The sequence below is a fragment of the Oncorhynchus masou genome, chromosome 10 (assembly GCF_036934945.1).
Source record: "Oncorhynchus masou masou isolate Uvic2021 chromosome 10, UVic_Omas_1.1, whole genome shotgun sequence".
NCBI classification, from domain to species: domain Eukaryota; kingdom Metazoa; phylum Chordata; class Actinopteri; order Salmoniformes; family Salmonidae; genus Oncorhynchus; species Oncorhynchus masou.
Genome location: NC_088221.1, coordinates 47289390 through 47308461, shown reverse-complemented (window position 1 = coordinate 47308461; position 19072 = coordinate 47289390). Strand labels below are relative to the sequence as shown.

At 40.3% G+C, this 19072-nt stretch overlaps 1 protein-coding gene across 1 annotated transcript in view; it reads left to right on the top strand.

Moving 5' to 3' along the window:
* Positions 1-1209: 1209 nt before the first annotated feature.
* Positions 1210-19072, top strand: part of LOC135546888 (trace amine-associated receptor 13c-like) — a 31915-nt gene continuing 14052 nt past the window's right edge. The window contains exons 1-4 of the mRNA XM_064975449.1: positions 1210-1945; positions 2105-2171; positions 5582-5619; positions 8497-8605. Coding sequence (XP_064831521.1) covers positions 1254-1945; positions 2105-2171; positions 5582-5619; positions 8497-8605 — 906 coding nt within the window. The 5' untranslated portion in view covers positions 1210-1253. The remainder of the gene's footprint in view (positions 1946-2104; positions 2172-5581; positions 5620-8496; positions 8606-19072) is intronic.

Here is a 19072-nt window from a genome sequence, read left to right as displayed (position 1 = left end):
AAAGTTGTTTATTAAACATGTGAGAATAGCTAGTTTACTAATATTTAACATGTGGGAGTAAGGATTAGTAAATAGCGAGCAAAATGTAAATGCCTAACAAATGTTTTATTACCGATTATTATTACCAAATTAGGTCATACATATTAATGCCCCATAGGTGACATTCACAATCACAGGATTTTGTGCAATGTATGTTTACTGTTACAATACAGTAATTAGAATTGTATTATAGATGGTCCTTGTGCCCAGGGTCTGGGGCCCACCATTGAAGATGTTGAGGAGGACTAACTTGATTAAATGGCTAATAGTGAATTATTCCCAAACAGCTGTCAATTCATTGTGACTGGTTCTTTAATAAGTGCTTTTGAAATGATTGATTCAACTAAATTAAATGGATATTACATTTAGTATTTTGTTGTTTAAATCAGAGAATAACACACCAGAAAAGGAAAACAACATTAAGGGGTGATTGGTTCAGAACACAGTTTTTTTAAATGTTTTTATTTCACCTTTATTTAACCAGGTAGGCTAGTTGAGAACAAGTTCTAATTTACAACTGCGACCTGGCCAAGATAAAGCAAAGCAGTGTGACACAGACAACAACACAGAGTTACACATGGAATAACATGGAATACACAATAAACAAGCCAATAACACAATAAACAAGTCAAAGAAAGTCTATATACAGTGTGTGCAAGAGGCATATGAGGAGATAGGTAATAAATAGGCCATAGTAGCGATGAAAAGGCTAGCTTGAAAAAGCTGACTGCGTGTTAAGTTAACTTCAAATAGTTATCCTATTTCCCATGTAAAATAGCCTTTGAGTGACCTCAACAATACTATATTTTCCATATTAAAATGCTCAGTTGAGGAAATGTACCTTTTCTATAATCTCTGACTATAAGTAAGACTGAAGGACAGGCTTGGTGGGCACAACAACATCCAATCCTGTCACACATTACATCATGTTTTCATGCATGATATGTTAATCAAACCGTTTGTTCGTGTGTGTGTGTGTGTGTGTGTGTGTGTGTGTGTGTGTGTGTGTGTGTGTGTGTGTGTGTGTGTGTGTGTGTGTGTGTGTGTGTGTGTGTGTGTGTGTGCAAAGAGACTCCGGAGGAGGGGAGTTTCTGTCAGTAACTCAGGGATAAATAGAGAGGCAGAGCTCAGAGTTTGTCAGAAGGTGGACCTGACAGGGTCACACACAGGACCAAGCAGGAGCAGGACCTCAGCATTTGTACCTTTTATTACAAATGGAGAAACATGAAGATGTTCAATACTGTTTTCAAGATGGAAACTCTTCTTGCAGAAAGGCTTTGCTATCGACATCTATCTACATAACACTGTACATCTTCTTCTCATTGATTTCAGCAGTTACAGTATTTTTGAACCTACTGGTGATCATCTCCATCTCTCACTTCAAGCAGCTCCACACTCCAACCAACCTGCTCCTCCTCTCTCTGGCTGTGTCAGATCTCCTGGTGGGACTGATTGTGATACCAGTAACGACTCTAGCATTACTGGAATCATGCTGGGGTTTTGGGGAATATTTCTGTGTGTTTCAATTCTACATTACTTTTTTATGTACTTCTTTATCTCTGGGCAATTTGGTCTTGATATCTATTGACCGCTATGTTGCTGTGTGTGATCCCTTATTGTACCACTCTAAAACAACAACAACAAGAACTATCTGTTGTATATCCATCACCTGGTGTTGTTGTATCATATACGTTGCTGTTATTATAAAAAAAGTTGTAAATGTGCAGGTACTGCGTATGTGTTTGACAGAATGTGTTATTGTTGAAGGAATAACCTGGGTTAATATCATTGACATTGTAATTACAATGTTTGTCCCGTGTTCTATTATTATAACACTTTATATGAAAATCTTTGTGGTGGCCAGATCACAGGCCAGAAAGGTATTTTCAAAAGAGGCTGCCAGTGAGTCTGGTGTTAAAACTGTACAGGCAAGTAAGTCTGAGAGAAAAGCAGCAAAAACTCTAGCTATTGTTGTTGTCAACTATTTCATTTGTTGGATTCCATCTCTATTTATTTTCAATTTTTTTTCTATTTTATTTGACAATTTATTATCATATTTCATCAGTTTTCTGCCACTTGTTAATTCCTTAATTAATCCAATAGTTTATGCTTTCTTTTATCCATGGTTCAAAGTGACAGCTAAACGTATTTTACATCTGAAATGAAGGTGTTCATAGTTCCTATAATTGTATTTCCTCGGTCGGCCAACTTAGGTTTGATATAGTTTTGTAATACAATTGTTGTAATTATTTATTTCATGAAACAATACACTGACATTACTTATCTCAGTGTTGTCATCATAGATACATGTGGTGTAGATACAGAATGATTTGTCTGAATTGGAATGGAATGACTTGGAGGAGGCATGAGAAGGCGTAAGGTTGTTTTATAAAATACATTGTAGTCAATGTGGATTGTGTACTCCAAATACCTAAGGCTGTGGTTGTTCCGTGTTACTTAATGATAGTATGCAAGTATTCTAAAAGTACATTCCGAGGACGTCATGTGTCTTTCTATATGTTGTTTAACATCTCCCTCTAGTGGCTCAATTGTGACACAACGTCTTCATCCAGTGTTGTTAAATTGAAATGTACTATACTGCTTATCAGATAACGTCCAAGTCTATCTCAGTGGTGTATTGTGGAAGTAGTTGATGGTAAAATGTAAGAATATGCAACTATGTGTAACACTTTATAATAACATTCAGTAATAAACCATCTGTAAGGCATTTTCAGTTTACTCACCATTTGATATTAAGGCAACATTTCTGAAATGTTACTTAGCTCTGTATTCTCACATTTATAAATACCTTCTACATTATATATATTAATTATTCAACACAACAGCCCAGGAGACTGTAGCAGACACTTCAACCTCAACATACTGGGTATTAACACTTCCAAAACTCTCACTACTTCACTGCTGAAAGGTCAGGGGTCACCAGAGCAGCTCTCTCAGAAGCTGTTGAGTGTGAATGACAATGGAGATTGGGTAACACACTAAATAATTCCTAATGTATAGTAATGTATATTCATAAGATGTTTAATAAATGTCTTTATGAACCATTTAGTAGTCATTAGTAAGTCGTGAGAGTTTTGGACTCTCTGCAAGTCGTGTTGCAGTCCCTAATCTAAAGTGAGGACTATTCGTACTTCCTAATAATTTATAAATGTTTTGAACAGGGACCAGTGTAATTTATCACAAAAGGATGGACATGCTATTGGTAGATATTCCAGCAGTACCTGATGCTCCTTAAGTTCTCAAAATTACCTAGAACATATCAATGGTTAAACAATAAGCACACAACACAAAGGATGTTAAAGGAAATGTATTGAACATTTTATTCCAAAACAGTCACACTGTTGTAGTAGTGTGCTGAAGGATGGTAACATTCTTGTTTGTTGGCAGTGACCACCAAAACCAAAGTGTGGGTTGCAGTCACTCATTAGAGCAGTTCATAGACTGCTTACAGGGTAATAGAACCAAAATCTACATACATAATTTAACTGAACATTATATTTAAAAGGTTTCTACCTTTAATACACTACAAGTGAAGGTGTCCAAATACTTATGACTTCTTCAATTGGGGGGATTAGATACAGAAGATGTTTTCATTTCTAAATGGGAAAACATATATATATATATATATTTTTTTTTTTATATATATAAATATATATATATATACTTATGAAAATACCCTAATAAAAAGTGACATTGTATTATGTCGCATCAATTGAAACATTTGATCTCAAATCCAAAATGATGGACTGAAGAGCAAAGTTTAAAAAAACGTTTTACTCCAGAGATTTACACCCATTGGGCACACATTGTAAGGAATTTACATTCTGCTCACTTTTTAATATTACGCCCCATTTTATGTAATGTTATTCATCTAGGTATTCTCACATTTATAAATAACTATTACAGTTACACATGAATTATTCAGCACAATAGTGCAGGAGACCACAGCAGACACTTCAATGTCAACATACTGGTGTATGAAAAGTACCACTACTCTCACTACATCACTGCTGCCAGGTCAAGGGTCACACCAGAGCAGCTCTCTCAGATGCTGTTTACTCTGAAGGAATATAGAGAGTGGGTATCACACTAAATCATTTATATTTGATTAGTAAATTGTTTATTCATTTGTCATTAATCCAATATTTATTTTAGTTAACTGGTAATTCAGATAATTATAAACAACTTTTATAGTATATGATTCATAAGATCATTCCAAAGATGTATTTTTACCATTTAATACTCATTAGTAAAGTTGTTTTTCCCCTAACCTAAAGTGAAGACTATTCTTTATGAATGTTTTGAACAGTGACCAGTGTTATTTATAACAAAAAGACGGACCTGCTATTGGTAGATATTCCAGCAGTACCTGATGCTCCTTAAGTTCTCAAAATGACCTGGAACATATCAATGCTTAAACAATAAGAACACAACACAGAGGATGTTAAGGGAAATATATTGAACATATTATTAGTAATAGTGTGCTGAAGGAAGTAACCTGTTTGTCTGAAAATGATAGCATCCTTGTTTCAGTCACTCAGTAGAAATCAAATAAAATGTGTGGGACATGGACGCCGACATATGGCAGGTCCTGCGTATGGAAACAGCACCTGCACATTGCCCGGAGGACTGCGACAACATGTCCACTGGTGTGCGGGACCGGCTCCTTACCTGGGCGCACACAGTGCCTGTGTTGTTGTGTCATCCTGGGATAGGCCATACCATCGCCTGCGTAACTGAGAAGTAGTGGTGGCCCACCTTGGCTAGAGACGTCTCTTCCTGCTCCATCTGTCCCCAGTGTAAGACGCCCAGAAACCTCCCTTATGGAAAGTGCCTTCCCTTGCTGGTTCCACAATGAAACTGGTCTCACCGCTTGGTGGACTTTGTCACTGACCTTCCCCCTCCCAGGGGAACACCACCGTTCTCATCATTATGGACCGGCTTTCCAAAGCTTGTCGCCTCCTTCCACTGCCTTGGTTCCCGTCGGCCATGCAAACCGCGGAGGCTCTTTTTACTCAAGATCTTCTTGCACTACTGGATCCCGGAGGGCATTGTGTCAGACCATGGCCCTCAGTTCACCTCACACGTATGGAAGGCGTTCATGGAACACCTGGGGGTCACGGTCAGTCTCACCTCCGGGTACCGTCCTCAAGCAAATGGGCAGGTGGAGAGGGTCAGGAAGTGGGCATGTTGCTGAGATCTTACTGTCAGGACTGGCTGGGGGAGTGGGCAGATTTTCTACCTTGAGCTGAGTACGTTGGGGTATCAGCCGGCCCTGGCACCTTGGTATCCGAGGCAGACCGAGGCCCCTGCAGTGGACGAGTGGTTTTGACATGCTGAGGAGATCTGGAACGCTGCACACACTCATCTCCAGCGGGCCGTATGTCGGCACAAGGAACAGACCGACCGCCACCGCAGTGAGGCGCCTGTTTTCTCGCCTGGCGACCTGTTCTGGCTCTCCACCGGTACTGCTGCTCATTCCGTTTACCAGCTCTGGAGGTCTACATCACCAGCTTTCTAGGCTTCACTGAAATGGATCATTACCACCAACCCAGGACTGTCTTGTCTCATTACACACACCCGGTTCCCATTCCCCTTGATAAGTAGGTGTTCCACATTGTCCTTGTCAATTATTATTCAATTTCTGTTGCTCTGTTGTATCTGCTTGAATGATACCGTGTCAGTGTGCACTTGTTATTACGGGTCTAGTCTTGTGTATTGCTATTACTGGTCTTGTCCCGTGTATTTATTAGAGATTTACACCTCACTCTTTGTTTGGGTTACAACACTGTGTTTTATATACAGTTGAAGTCAGAAGTTAACATACTCATAGGTTGGAGTCATTAAAACTCGGTTTTCAACCACTCCACAAATGTCTTCTTAACAAACTATAGTTTTGGCAAGTTGGTTTGGACATCTACTTTTTGCATGATACAAGAAGTTATTTCAACAATTGTTTAAAGACAGTTTATTTAACTTATAATTCACTGTATCACAATTCCAGTGGGTCAGAAGTGTACATACACTAAGTTGACTGTGCCTTTAAACAGCTTGGAAAATTCCAGAAAATGATGTCATGGCTTTAGAAGCTTCAAATGATGTCAATTAGCCTGAAGCAATTGGTGGTGTACCTGTGGATGTATTTCAAGGCCTACCTTCAAACTCAGTGCCTCTTTGCTTGACATCATGGGAAAATCTAAAGTAATCAGCCAATACCTCAGAATTTTTTTGGGGACCTCCACAAGTCTGGTTCATCCAGACTTGGAGAAATTTCCAAACGCCTGAAGGTACCACGTTCATCTGTACAAACAATAGTATGCAAGTATAAACACCATGGGACCACGCAGCCATCATACCGCTCAGGAAGGAGATGCGTTCTGTCTCCTAACCACATGTTGTGTTGATACAGAATGATTTGGATGGATTGGATTTGAATGACTTTGAGAAGGCATAAGAAGGCATAAGTTTGTGGTTGTTCCATGTTATTCAATGATAAATAGTATGTAAGAATTCTAAAAGTACATTCCGATGACATCATGAGTCGTACTATATGTTGTTTAACATCTCCCTCTCGTGGCTCAATTGTGACACAACGTCTTCATCAAGTGTACAGTCATGGCCAAAAGTTTTGAGAATGACACAAATACAAATTTTCACAAAGTCTGCTGCCTCAGTTTGTATGATGGCAATGTGCAAATACTCTAGAATGTTATGAAGAGTGATCACATGAATTGCAATTAATTGCAAAGTCTCTCTTTTCCTTGCAAATGAACTGAATCCCCCCAAAAAACATTCCCACTGCATTTCAGCCCTGCCACAAAAGGACCAGCTGACATCATGTCAGTGATTCTCTCGTTAACACAGGTGTGAGTGTTGATGAGGACACGGCTGGAGATCACTCTGTCATGCTGATTGAGTTCGAATAACAGACTGGAAGCTTCAAAAGGAGGGTGGCTCACTCGAGACACGCTGTCAGAGTCGCTACAGCCAGCTGGTTTCTTCACACATCGCGCCGACAGAAACAAGCATCTTTCTGGTAAGAGGAGGGGCGGGGGGGTATGCCTTATGATTAACGAGACGTGGTGTTATCATAACAACATAAAGGAACTCAAGTCCTTCTGTTCACCTGACTTAGAATACCTCACAATCAAATGTCGCCCGCTTTATCAATCATTATCGCATCTCTTTGATTATAATCACAGCCTCATATATTCCCCCCCAAGCAGACACATCGATGGCCCTGGACGAAGTTTATTTGACTCAATGTAAACTGGAAACCACATATCCTGAGGTTGCATTCATTGTAGCTTGGGATTTTTAACAAGACTAATCTGAAAACAAGACTCCCTAAATTCTATCAGCATGTCGATTGTGCAACCAGGGCTGGTAAAACCCTGGATCTTTGTTATGCAAACTTCCACGACAATTATAAGGCCCTCCCCCGCCCTCCTTTCGGAAAAGCTGACCACGACTCCATTTTGTTGCTGTCTGCCTATGGATAGAGACTAAAATAGGAAGCTCCGGTCTGTTCAACGCTGGTCCGACCAATCTGATTCCATGCTTCAAGATTGCTTTGATCACGTGGATTGGGATATATTCAGCATTGCGTCAAACAAAAACATTGACGAATACGCTGATTCGGTGAGCGAGTTTATTAGCAAGTGCATCGGCGATGTCGTACACACAGGAACTATTAAAACATTCCCAAACCAGAAACCGTGGATTGATGGCAGCATTCGCGCAAAACTGAAAGTGAAAACCACTGCTTTTAACCAGGGCAAGGTGACTTGAAACATGACCGAATACAAACAGTGTAGCTAGGCAATCAAACAAGCTAAGCATCAGTATAGAGACAAAGTAGAGTTGCAATTTAACGGCTCAGACACAAGAGGTATGTGGCAGGGTCTACAGTCAAAAAGAAAACAAGCCCAGTCGCGGACCAGGATGTCTTGCTCTCAGACAGACTAAACAACTTCATTGCTTGCGTTGAGGACAATACAGGTCCACTGACACGGCCCGCTACCAAAACCTGCGGTCTCTCCTTCACTGCATCCGACGTGAGTAAAACTTTTAAACGTGTTAACTCTCGTAAGGCTGCAGGCCCAGACGGCATCCCCAGCCGCATCCTCAGAGCATGTGCAGACCAGCTGGCTGGTGTGTTTACGGACATATTCAATCAATCCTTATCCCAGTCTGCTGTTCCCACATGCTTCAAGAGGGCCACCATTGTTCCTGTTCCCAAGAAAGCTAAGGTAACTGAGCTAAACGACTACCGCCCGTAGCACTCACTTCCGTCATCATGAAGTGCTTTGAGAGACTAGTCAAGGACCATATCACCTCCACCCTACCTTACACCCTGCCTACCACACTGCACACTGCCCTAAACCATCTTGACAAGAGGAATACCTATGTAAGAATGTTGTTCATCGACTATAGCTCGGCATTTAACAACATAGCACCCTCCAAACTCGAGACCCTTGGTCTCAACCCCGCCCGGTGCAACTGGGTCCTGAGGCTCCTGACGGGCTGCCCCCAGGTGGTGAGGGTAGGTAACAACATCTCCATCCCGCTGATTGTCAACACTCGGGAGTGTTTTGATCCCTGTCCTGTACTCCCTGTTCACCCACGACTGCGTAGCAATGCACGCTTCCAACTCAATCACCAAGTCTGCAGACAACACTACATTGGTAGGCTTGATTACCAACAATGACGAGATGGCCTACAGGGAGGAGGTGAGGGCCCTCGGAGTGTGGTGTCAGGAAAATGACCTCACACTCAACGTCAACAAAACAAAGGAGATGATGGACTTCAGGAAACAGCAGAGGGATCAGCCCCTATCCACATCGTCGGGACAGTAGTGGAGAGGGTAGTAAGTTTTAAGTTCCTCGGCGTACACATCACAGACAAACTGAATTGGTCCACCCACACAGACAGCGTGGAGAAGAAGACGCAGCAGCGCCTTTTTTACTTCAGGAGGCTGAAGAAATTCAGCTTGTCACAAAAAGCACTCACAAACTTCTACAGATGCACAATCGAGAGCATCCTGTCGGACTGTATCACCGCCTGGTACGGCAACTGCTCCGCCCTCAACCGTAAGGCTCTCCAGAGGGTAGTGACCTGCACAACGCATCACCGGGGGCAAAATACCTGCCCTTCAGGACACCTACACCACCCGATGTTACAGGAAGGACATAAAGATCATCAAGGACAACAACCACCCGAGCCACTGCCTGTTCACCTCGCTATCATCCAGAAGGCGAGGTCAGTACAGGTGCTTCAAAGCAGGGACCGAGAGACTGAAAAACAGCTTCTATCTCAAGGCCATCAGAATGTTAAACAGCCACCACTAACATTGAGTGGCCACTGCAAACATACTGACTCAACTCCAGCCACTTTAATAATGGAAAAATGTATGTTAAAAATGTATCACTAGCCACTTTAAACAATACCACTTATTATAATGTTTACATACGCTACAAGACTCATCTCATATGTACTCTATATACTGTACTCTATACCATCTACTGCATCTTGCCATCTTTATGTAATACATGTATCACTAGCCAATTTAACCTGTTACATCTATGGGGGCGCTATTTCATTTTTGGAATAAAAGACGTGCCCGTTTTAAGTGCAATATTCTGTCACAAAAAGATGCTTGACTATGCATATAATTGATAGCTTTGGAAAGAAAACACTCTGACGTTTCCAGAACTGCAAAGATATTGTCTGTGAGTGCCCCAGAACAGATGCTACAGGCAAAACCAAGATGAAACTTCAACCAGGAAATGAGCAGGATTTTTGAGGCTCTGTTTTTCATTGTCTCCTTATATGGCTATGAATGCGCAAGGAATGAGCCTGCCCGATCTATCATTTCCCCAAGGTGTCTGCAGCATTGTGACGTATTTGTAGGCATATCATTGGAAGGTTGACAATAAGAGACTACATTTGCCAGGTGTCCGCCTGGTGTCCTCCGTCGAAATTGGTGCGTCATCTTCAACTGCACGTCTTTTTCCAAGCGATTCACCGGAGAAAGGAGACTAATCAAATCAAATTTATTTATTTAGCCCTTCGTACATCAGCTGATATCTCAAAGTGCTGTACAGAAACCCAGCCTAAAACCCCAAACAGCAAGCAATGCAGGTGTAGAAGCACGGTGGTTATGAAAAACTCCCTAGAAAGGCCAAAACCTAGGAAGAAATCTAGAGAGGAACCAGGCTATGTGGGGTGGCCAGTCCTCTTCTGGCTGTGCCGGGTAGAGATTATAACAGAACATGGCCAAGATGTTCAAATGTTCATAAATGACCAGCATGGTCGAATAATAATAAGGCAGAACAGTTGAAACTGGAGCAGCAGCACGGCCAGGTGGACTGGGGACAGCAAGGAGTCATCATGTCAGGTAGTCCTGGGGCAGGTTTTTTTCATAGCCGAACGTGAACAAAACGGAGCGATTTGTCCTACACAAATAATATTTTTTTTGAAAAACTGAACATTTGCTATCTAACTGAGAGTCTCCTCATTGAAAACATCTGAAGTTCTTCAAAGGTAAATTATTTTATTTGAATGATTTTCGTGTTTTTGTGAAAATGTTGCTGGCTGAAATCTAGGCTTATAGCTATGCTAGCTATCAATACTCTTACACAAATGCTTGTTTAGCTATGGTTGAAAAGCATATTTTGAAAATCTGAGATGACAGTGTTGTTAACAAAAGTCTAAGCTTGAGAGCAAATATATTTATTTCATTTCATTTGCGATTTTCATGAATAGTTAACGTTGCATTATGCTAATGAACTTGAGGCTATAAATAGAATCCCGGATCCGGGATTGCTCGACGCAAGAAGTTAAACAATGGCACTTTTATATGTTTACATACCCTACATTACTCATCTCATATGTATATACTGTATTCAATACCATCTATTGCATCTTGCCTATGCCGTTCTGTAGGGCTTCACAGGGCTTCACAGGCATGGATGTTACTGCCAGTAAGATTGCATCTAAATCAACCATTTATCAGATCATCAAGAACTTCAAGGAGAGGATGAAAATCATGACAAATAAAAAGACTATGCTCTTGCTCCACAAATGCTCTTGACTGGTTTAATCTGGGTCATCCTTGACATCAGACATGGGAATCAGATTGGCCACCAATCTGAGGTAGGGTTTGATGTTGGCCCAGAAGTGATCAGCCAGGATTTGGCTATGGCACCAGCACCGTCGACCACTGACATCACTGTCTGCATAGATAGTTTGGGGCAGAGAGCTGTCGCTTATCCCCATGAGGAGCAAGTTGGGAGTGACTGAGTCTGGTCAGGCAGGATGATGATGAAAGGGGAGTGGTACTGCTGCCCCATGGAGCACCAAGGGCAGTTGAAGGAAGGAGGAATGTTTTGCCATCTGTCGTAACACTATGAGGATCTGACCCCCCTGTTAATCTGTTATGGCTGCAATCCCGATACACTGTATATAGACATTTTCTACTGTATTATTGACTGTATGGTTGTTTATTCCATGTGTCTCTGTTGTTGTGTGTCGAACTGCTTTGCTTTACCTTGGCCAGGTAGCAGTTGTAAACGAGAACTCGTTCACAACTAGCCTACCTGGTTAAATAAAGGTGACATTTAAATTAAAAAGTGACTTATGTTTGTAGGCACAGAAAACATAAATCATATTGATAATGCTGGAGAGGTTGCTTACAACTGCCTGGATTGTTTGGCACTGAACGAAAAGACAAAGGAATTCAGGTATTTAAGAAGGAAAATTTGAGGACCGATACGTAGCAATCTCTACACGTGTCACATATGTGTCATGCCCTGGTCTTAGTATTTTGTGTTTTCTTTATTATTTTGGTCAGGCCAGGGTGTGACATGGGTTTATTGTGGTGCGTTTTGTCTTGGGGTTTTGTTAGGTATTGGGTTTGTGGTTTAGTGGGGGTATCTAGCATAGTCTATGGCTGTCTGGAGTGGTTCTCAATCAGAGGCAGGTGTTTATCGTTGTCTCTGAATGGGAACCATATTTAGGCAGCCATATTCTTTGAGTGTTTCGTGGGTGATTGTTCCTGTCTCTGTGTTTGTTGTCACCAGATAGGCTGTTTAGGTTTTCACGTTACGTTTGTTGTTTTGTATTGTTCGTGTTTATTCATTCATTAAACATGTATGAAAATTACCACGCTGCATTTTGGTCCGACTCTCCTTTCCACAACGAAAGCCGTAACAATATGGCTCAGAGGTGCTTGCAATGAACTTCTTTGGGATAGGGGGCAGTATTTATCACGTCCGGATGAAAAGCGTGCCCAGAGTAAACTGCCTGCTACTCAGGCCCAGAACCTAGGATATGCATATTATTAGTAGATTTGGATAAACACCCTGAAGGTTCTAAAACTGTTTGAATGATGTCTGTGAGTATAGCAGAACTCATATGGCAGGCGAAAACCTGAGAAAGATCCAACCAGGAAGTGGGAAATCTGAGGTTTGTAGTTTTTCAAGTGATTGCCTATCCAATATACAGTGTAAATGGTATATGACTACTTAAAAATGGTGAAAGCCCTCAGTGTTACTGCCCATGCTATAACAGGCTTTGGGCCAAGAGGGCCCTCTATCCAATCGATGATCATCTAAGACAGCTGAGTTCCAGAAAACATAGGGGGCAGCTATTCTGAAGTTGCCCCTACCTGCATTTCCAGCTGTGTCTTCAGATGTAGAAGAGATACAGTAGTATGAGATCAGCTGGAAACAAATGGTTCTATATGGTACCAAATAAGGGTTCCTTGTGACCATAGCGGATCCCTTTTTGGTGCTATATGGAACCATTTTTGAAGGCTCTACCCTTTATTGAATCCTGTTCTCAACCGGCTGGTAGAACATTGTCGTGTCTTTGGCTATGCCAGATTAATTGATATGACATGCTATTCTATAAAATAATTTCTCCGCAATTAATATCACCTGATTGAGCTAATCATGCAAATGTAATTAAATAGCGAGTCGGGCACCACGAAATAATATTTATCGAGCTGTTATCTTCCGAATAAACTCTTAAAGACCTAGTAATATTTTACATCAATAGCAGTCAACATTAATCTTCATCTTATTTCAGTCTCATAATCTGAAAGTTGTAAATTCTTGGTTATCTGCAAGAACCCTGGCTAAAAAGATAAATCAGCAATAAAAAATTGGGTTTAGTTATTTATTTACTAAATACCTAACTAATCACACAGAATTCACATACCCAAATAATTAATTATACCTGGATAATTCTTTACGTCATAGGAAAACGTCCCAAGTGGGCAGAACAGATATGACAGCTTGTTACACAAAGGAAAAGGGGCTGGGTTTGAGAGAGTGGGAAGGCAGGAACAAAGGCAAAGCTGTGCTATCGTATATACAGTATCTTATGCATTATAAATTACCGCACATTTGGAATAGGAAAATGCAATAAATATTTACTCCGAGCTGCGTTTCAGTAGGTTGGTGGTAGATGGAAGACCGTGTTGCCAAACCGAGTCCTTTGTCCTTTGAAGAATGTCTCTGGTGGTCACTTGAATAAGTTGTAGTAACGTCGTTGTGTGGTAGATGGGATACTCTGTCTGTTCCTTCCTAACCTGCGTTTGCAGCTGCGGTCGCTAACTCAACGGCTAGGAGGTATCACTTCTGTAGTGAATAAGAGTTCAAAGTTCATACCATTCGCAACCAAAGCTCATGCTGATGTTGGCTTCGTTCTGTAGTTTTATCTGAACCATTCTGACATAGGATCGTCATCCTCATATCCCCGGAACAGATAGTTATGTTGTCGTCAAGGGCTTATATAGGCAGGGAGAGGAGGGTGTTTGAAAAGTTGTATAGCCCTTGTGCCTTCACAGGGGAGGGCCACTGATTGAGCAGCCCTATCTTATGAAAATCCAAATCTCACATTTTAGAAGCTAAAATCACATTTCATCCCATCACAAATAATGTCATATTCAAACATTTAAATTGAACAACAATTCCATGTGAACCTGATAACTCTGATGTGTAGACTTTCCACTGTAGAGTTTATGTCATCTTATCATTGATGAGAATGTCTCGGATGACAACCAAACTGACATCATATTCATTAACTACCACTGCATATGTTCAATTGTTCGGATTACCAGAATATAGTTAATTTCCCCCGACATTCTGACGTTCCCAGAATCTCTATGCTAAACAAGGGTTTTGCAAATATAACCTTAGTAGGGTAGAGAGAAGAAAAAGGGGGGAGGAGGTATTTATGAATGTCATAAACCTTTCCCCCAGGCCAACGTCATGACAACATGCTCAGCCAATGGATTTAGAAGTGGATATGAAACAAACCTTAAACCTGATTGGTCAACTCCCCCAGCCCTCCAGCATCAATTAACATAATTTGTATAGTTTTTGGTTGCTGCAGTTCAGTGTTGTGAGACTCTAACTTTGCACATTCAAAGGCTGTAAGAAAACTCAAAAGCAGTCACCAGACACAGACACAAGGCAGGAATTCAATTGGTGAGGGATTAATATAGCACCATTCCTGTTAATAGAGACCTTGAATAGTAGGAATATGAAAATAAATAGTCAAAATGTAAAAAGGCTGAAAAACAAGAATTGTCAAAAAATTTGCTTAACCAGGTGTAAGTAAAAGGTATGGTGGACTAAGAATAGGTACATTTCGTTTTTATTAAAAATACTTATTTTGGTTAAAAATATGATTGAATTGTTGACAATAGACTATAATAGGCAACATACATTGGTTTAACCACTTTTCATGACCCTTCAGTATTAAGGTTGCATATAAAATAATGCGTAGAATAGTTATAAAAACTGCACTTTGTCATATTATTTTAAAATGTATAAAAACATGTTGGAAACCTGGATTAACTGAAATGTAAGAAAACCAACACCACCTGAAAATACATTCATTTAATACATACATATGCAATTAACTTAATTCGTTAAAATTTGACATCAGTCTGTATTTATTTAACGTTGACTATGCAGTCACATTCCAAGATGGCATAGCAGTTCAGACGTCTTTTGTCCTCGTCTTGTCGTGTCCCGTATATATATATATATATTACAACTTTTTTCACATACCTTTTTATATATATTTTTTAATTTTCCATAAACTCATCTTCAAAACACTCACCAATTTATATTTATAAAAAAAGTATTATTTACCTCAAATCTGTAATCCTCCAAGAAGCTAGCCAGAAACTAGCCAGGAGCTAGCCAGAAGCTAGCCAGAAGCTAATCCAGAAGATAATCAGAAGCTAATCAGAAGCTAATCAGAAGCTAATCAGAAGCTAGTTAGCTTCTTTACTGGCTAATCGTTAGTATTCAGCTAACCACGGTTTGTGGTCATCAGCTATCCTTTAGCTCGAAAATCTCTCGCCAGTTTTGTGCGGCGCAGCGCGGCTCGGAACGAAACATACCGGACCAAATTTTCTCTCCATGTCCCTGGATTTCAACCGCTAACTCTGGACATTCATACCTGGATCTCACAGCCAGCTAGCTGCTATCCGTGCGACTATCGACTTTCGTCAATTCCGGAGCAAACATCAATTATTCCGGAGCTAGCCAGCTGAAGAGTTCCATCAATCACTCCTGGGCTACAATCACCTATCCGGACCCGTTTTACTGCCTACGCGGAGCCCACCGGGCCTTCACAACTGGACTGCCGACGTTATCTACACGAAGGAGTTATCCGGTTGGCTCCTCCGTTGCGACGTTACCTGAACGCCCATCTGCGGCCCGCTAACCGTTAGCTGTCTTATCGGCTGCTATCTGAATAGAAAATCGGACAATTTATTTATTTTTATTATTATTTATTTATTTATTTTTCTTGGGCCTCTATAACTATATCTATTGTTTTTTGTTGTTGTTGTCTGATTTTGATTAATCCCCTCTACCACATGGAACCCCAATAATCTACTGACGGAACGCAAGAGGTGGCTAATAACAGACCTCCATCCTATGCTAGCTTGCTACCGATGGCCTGGCTAGCTGTCTAAATCGCCGTGACCCCCAACCAACCTCTCTACTCACTGGACCCTTTTGATCACTCGACTAAGCATGCCTCTCCTTAATGTCAATATGCCTTGTCCATTGCTGTTCTGGTTAGTGTTTATTGGCTTATTTCACTGTAGTGCCTCTAGTCCTGCTCACTATACCTTATCCAACCTTTTAGTTCCACCACACACTGTGACGTAGAAGTCCGTCACTGGCCGCGGGCCGCGGGCCATTTGGTTCTTTAACGCACACACATATTCATCACTCCTCACCACTGCCACCATATGTCACGTAGAGTAGGCCAGAAGGCTAACCTAACCTCTATCAAAACATTCTATCTTCTACTTTTAAAAATCCACCTCTCTAAAAACAAGTCTCTCACCTTTGCCGTCTGCTATAGACCACCCTCTGCCCCCAGCTGTGCTTTGGACACCATATGTGAACTGATTGCCCCCCATCTATCTTCAGAGCTCGTGCTGCTAGGCGACCTAAACTGGAACATGCTTAACACCCCAGCCATCCTACAATCTAAACTTGATGCCCTCAATCTCACACAAATTATCAATGAACCTACCAGGTACCTCCCCAAAGCCTTAAACACGGGCACCCTCATAGATATCATCCTAACCAACTTGCCCTCTAAATACACCTCTGCTGTCTTCAACCAAGATCTCAGCGATCACTGCCTCATTGCCTGCATCCGTAATGGGTCAGCGGTCAAACGACCTCCACTCATCACTGTCAAACGCTCCATGAAACACTTCAGCGAGCAGGCCTTTCTAATCGACCTGGCCGGGGTATCCTGGAAGGATATTGATCTCATCCCGTCAGTAGAGGATGCCTGGATATTTAAAAAAAATCACTTCCTAACCATCTTAAATAAACATGCCCCATTCAAGAAATTTAGAACCAGGAACAGATATAGCCCTTGGTTCTCCCCAGACCTGACTGCCCTTGACCAACACAAAAAAATCCTATGGCGTTCTGCATTAGCATCGAACAGCCCCCGTGATATGCAGCTGTTCAGGGAAGCAGAAACCATTATACACTTATGTAAATTAGATATTCCTGTATTTAATTTGCAATACATTTGTAAAAAAATGTTTAAAAACATGTTTTCACTTTCTAGTTATGTGGTGTTGTGTGTAGATGAATGAAAAAAAACAACATTATTTTTATAAATTTTGAATTCAGGATGTAACACAACAACATGTGTAATAAGTCAAGGGGTATGAATACTTTCTGAAGGCACCGTTTCCTGTAATGAAACGGCTTTGGTATTATTTATACAGATGGTCTCTTCTCAGTTTGGCAGAGGCACACTTTCACCAAACACATAGAGTTCAGATACACATTTACTTAATAGAACAGACAAACGTGTCTTTCATGTATGAATGAGTAAAGTTGTTCCTCTCAGTCACAGATTGTGAAGTATACCACCATCCTATGGCCACAGCACATATTGAAAGCAATCCCTGCCCATTGGGCACAGACATCAATTCAATGTCTACTCCATGTTGGTTAAAAATTCAACAACATTGATTCAACCAGTGTTGGCCCAGTGGGTGTAAAACTCTGCAGTAAAAATGTTTTTAAACTTGTCTCTTCACTCCAGCATTTTGGATATGAAATCTAATGTTTCATGAGGCAACATTATAAAATGTCACCTTTTATTTGAGGGTATTTTCATACATATGTTTTACCGTTTAGGAACAAAAGTATTTGGACACCTTCACTTGTAGTGTATTAAAGGTAGTAACCTTTTAAATGTAATGTTCAGTTAAATTATTTATTTAGATATTGGTTCTATTACCCTGTAAACAGTCTAAAAGCTGCTCGAATGAGTGACTGTTATCCACACTTTGGTTTAGGTTCTCAGGGCCAACAAACAATAATGTTATCATTTTCAGACAAACACGTTACTTCCTTCAGCACACTACTACAACAGTGTGACTGTTTTGGAATAAATTGTTCAATATATTTCCTTTAACATCCTCTGTGTTGTGTGCTTATTGTTTAACCAGTGATATGTTCCAGGTCATTTTGAGAACTTTAGGAGCATCAGGTACTGCTGGAATATCTACCAATAGCATGTCCATCTTTATGTGATAAATTAAACTGGTCACTGTTCAAAACATTTATAAAGAATTAAGAAAGTGTGAATAGTCCTCACTTTCGATTAGGGACTGCAAAATGACTTTACTAATGATCAGTAAATAGTTTATAAGTTAATTCTAATAAATATCTTATGTATCATTATTACAGACTATAAAAGTTCTTAATAAATGTGCTGTTGTGCTTAATCATTAATGCCTATTCTAGTTATTTAATGCCTATTCTAGTTATGTAATGAGTAATAATTAATATATTGTGAACAGACTGTAAATTCCTTACAATTGTTTTTTTTTTTACTTAACATTAACGTGTTACCCTTAATTGCATATTATTGCATTTTACCCTCAACTACTTACACAAAACACCATTGAGATATACCTGGACGTTATGTGATATCATGCAGTATTGTACATTTCAACTTTACTGCACTTGATGAAGACGCTGTGTCACAATTGAGCCACTAGAGGGAGATGTCAAACAACATATGGAACGACTCATGACTTCATCAGAATGTACATTTAGAATACTTGCATACTATTTATCATTGAATAACATGGAACAACAACAGACTTATGCCTTCTCCAAGTCCTTCAAATCCAATTCATCCAAATCATTCTGTATCAACACCACTTGTATCTTTTGATGAGAACACTGAGATAAGTAATGTCAGTGTATTGTTACATCAAAGATGCAATTACAACAATTGTATATCTTGACGATATCAAACCTTTGTGAAACTAGGGAATAAAATTCTAGGAACTTCAGAGTTAAAATATGTTTAGCTGTCACTTTGAACCATGGATTAAATAATGCATCAATTATTAAGGAATTAACTATGTATTTTTACTAGGCAAGTCAGTTAAGAACATATTCTTATTTTCAATGACGGCCTAGGA